General features: G+C 47.8%; 1 protein-coding gene across 1 annotated transcript; it reads right to left on the reverse strand.

The window, feature by feature from the left end:
* Positions 1 to 1,753: 1,753 nt before the first annotated feature.
* Positions 1,754 to 2,673, reverse strand: LOC116758342 (olfactory receptor 478). The gene is given in 4 exon segments (XM_032641168.1): positions 1,754 to 1,849; positions 1,852 to 1,973; positions 1,976 to 2,135; positions 2,137 to 2,673. Coding segments are annotated over 4 exon segments (915 nt in total).
* Between the last annotated feature and the right edge of the window lie 795 nt (positions 2,674 to 3,468).

Here is a 3,468-nt window from a genome sequence, read left to right on the forward strand (position 1 = left end):
TCTTATGGGAAGAGGCGATTTTAAAGGTCATTGCAAGATTAGGGAGAGTGGCCAAGACGTCGGAGTACAAGGACACTGAGCTCACCTCCTCTAGGGAGCACACCAAGATCACAACTATATACACAACAACCATCGATGAAAACGGCTGGAACCTACCAGGAAAGATCTTCTACAACTAAATATACAAAGAAGGAACCACAACAGAACAGGTGAAAAGGGCGGACTCGCGATATAACCAAACCCTATTACCCCCGGGTGGGCGACCCTCAGACTGGAGAATAATTATAGTGCAGAGGTCCTCCCACAGGAGCGAGAGTTCTGAGCCCCACGTCAGGCCCCCAGCCCGGGCAGGGGTCCAGGACCAGGAAGACGACCCCCCCGAGCATTTGGCATTGAAGGCCAGTGGGGCTTAACTGCAGGAGCCCCTCAGGACCGGGGGAAAGAGAGACTCCACTCTTAGAGGGCGCACACAAAATCCCACGCACACCTGGACAAAAGCAGGAATTTGACAGGAGCATGGGCCAGACCTACCTGCCGGTCTTGGAGAGTCTCCCGGAGAGGCAGGGGGCATGGCTGCGGCTCGCCCTGGGGACAAAGTCACCGGCAGCAGCTTTTCTTAGGAGCTACTTCTGCTGCGTGGACGCCGCTGCTGGCGGGCGCCATTTTTAAAGTCTTCCTCCAGCTCATCAGCCCAACAGCCTGCAGGTGCCGGCGCTGGGACGCCTGAGGCCAAGCAACTAACTGGGCGAGGACACAGCCCCAGCCTTCCGCAGACAGGCTGCCTAAAGACTAAAGAGCCCACAGCTGCCTTTAGACGCAGCCCTAGACAAGGCCCTGCCCACCAGAGGGCCAAACCCCAGCTCTACCCACCAGGGGGGAGACACCAGCAAATCCCACCAGGAAGCCTGCCTCTAGAACAACCTCACCCACCAGGGGGGAAACACCAGAAGTAGACACCAGAACGGAGGCCAGACCCTACCCTGGGACCAGCTGGGCCCTGGCCCCGCCCACTAGCAGGCCAATGCAACCTTCAGGACCTCCCGGACCCCATACCCAACTGTGTCAGGAACCAGCCCCCACACCGATGATATGAAACGAGCTCCAGGATCTCTAAGCCCTGCAGCCAGCTCCAGGAATCAGCTCTTCCTGCCAGTATCTGGCACTAACCCCAGGACTTATCTTCAACTGCCAGTGGGTGGGCAGCAGCCTCAGAATCTTTGGGGCCCTGACTCCACCCACCACTAGCCAGCATGAGTCCCGGGACCCCCTAGAGTTCTGCAACCAGCCACCTCGTGACCAGGACCCACTAAGCAGCAGCCAGCAGCATCCGCATGAGGGAGGGCCTGGCAGCCAACCAGACTAGGAGCCATCCAAGCCCACCAGACCAGCCACATGCCCACCACAACAGAAGGACCCATGCAGCCCTCTTAGGGGGAACCCCTAGAACATATAGCTTGGGTGACGAGAGGGGAGTGCACTGCTGGGACGCATAGGATGCCTTCTACAGAGGGCCACTTCTCCAAGGTTGAGAAATATAACTAACCTACCACAGATATAAAAATAAAAATAGCAACTTAGAAAAAACGAGGCTGCAGAGGAACATGTTCCAGACAAAGGAACAAGGTAAAACCCCAGAAGAACTAAGAGGTATGGAGATAGGCAATCTACCTGAGAAAGAGTTCAGAGTAATGATCGTGAAGATGATCAAAGAACTTAGGAGGAGAATGGATGCACAGATCAAGAAGTTAAGTTTTTAACAAAGCTCTCTCTTCAGAGCCTCATTAATCTCACTGTTTCTCAAGCTGTAGATGAGGGGGTTCAACATGGGGATCACCACCGTGTAGAGAACACAGACACCACCTTGTTCTGATCAGTTGAGAAGCTGGACTTGGGCATCACATAAATGAATGTGATGGTCCCATAGAACAGAGTGACTGCTGTGAGGTGAGACGTGCAGGTGGAGAAGGCCTTGTGGAGCGCATCTTCAGAATGGTGATGAGGATGTAGATGTAGGAGATGGCTATGACAATCACCGTGACCACAATGATGGAGCCAGCTGTAAATGAGGGGACAACTGCGGGGATACTGATATTAGAACAGGAGAGTTCAACCAAAGGAGCAAAATCACAGAAAAAAATGATTGACTCGATTTGGTCCACAGAAAAGTAAATAATAGAAGCAAATAGTAAAAGAGCAAGCATTGAGAAAACCACCTACATAAGCCACTGTGAGTAACTGAACATAAACTCGTGTGGACATTTTGGTGGAATAAAGCAGTGGGCTGCAGATTGCCACGAAGCGATCATATACCATGGCAGCCAGAAGGAAGCACTCAGTTGACCCAAAGAAAACAACTGAACCAAGTTGAATGGCACATCCAAGATAGGAGATGGTATTTCTCTCCACCAGGAAACTGGCAAGCATATTGGGTGTAACAGAAGATGAATAGCCTATGTCAGCAAAGGCCAGGTGGCTCAGAAAAAAATACATAGGATGATGGAGCTGAAAAGAGATTCTGATAAGAATGACTGTGCTGAGATTGCCACATATGGTCACCAGGTAGATACAAAGGATGATCGTGAAGAGGATGACTCGAAGAATCGGATCATTTGTTAAGCCCAGTAAAATGAACCCTGTCATTGCAGTATTGTTCCAATGCCCCTGGGAATCCATGAGATCGGGTAGCTGCTACCAAAATGAACCTGTGATGAGACATTACATTAGAGAAGTTTTGAATTTGATGGTTTTCTTTTTTATTAATACACATAGAGTTTATTATAAACAAGTAAATTATTCAAGTTAGGTTTGGACTAATTTTTTTTTTACTTTAGAGTAAAAAACTTAAATTATTTTATTTTTATATATATTTTAGAGTAGAAAATTTTATTTATTTATTTTTTTTTTTTTTTTTTCCGGTATGCAGGCCTCTCACTGTTGTGGCCTCTCCCGTTTCGGAGCACAGGCTCCGGACACGCAGGCTCAGTGGCCATGGCTCACGGGCCTAGCCGCTCCGCAGCATGTGGGATCTTCCCGGACCAGGGCGCGAACCCGCGTGCCCTGCATTGGCAGGCGGACTCTCAACCACTGCGCCACCAGGGAAGCCCTTTATTTATTTATATAATGAGTATTCTATATTTTAAAAATTGTTTTCAGCACGAACACGGGAAAACCTGCTTCAAATAATGTATATCTTTTCCTCTTTATATTATATAATACCTAACGGTTATTGAATATTTACTAAATGGCAAGCCTTGGGTTAAGAATTTTCTATATAGTTCTATTTTAATTTGTATGAAATAATATTAAGTATTTTATCTCATTTGTAGACAATGAAACTGAATTTGGCAATGTAACTGAGCTAAGTTTACATAGCAAATTGTAGAATCAAGATGTGAATCTCAGGTAGTTTGAATACAGTCCATTCCTTTAGTAACTATGCTATAAATGAAATTAAAGAATACTTATGAT

This window comes from Phocoena sinus, chromosome 8 (assembly GCF_008692025.1).
Source record: "Phocoena sinus isolate mPhoSin1 chromosome 8, mPhoSin1.pri, whole genome shotgun sequence".
Taxonomy (NCBI): domain Eukaryota; kingdom Metazoa; phylum Chordata; class Mammalia; order Artiodactyla; family Phocoenidae; genus Phocoena; species Phocoena sinus.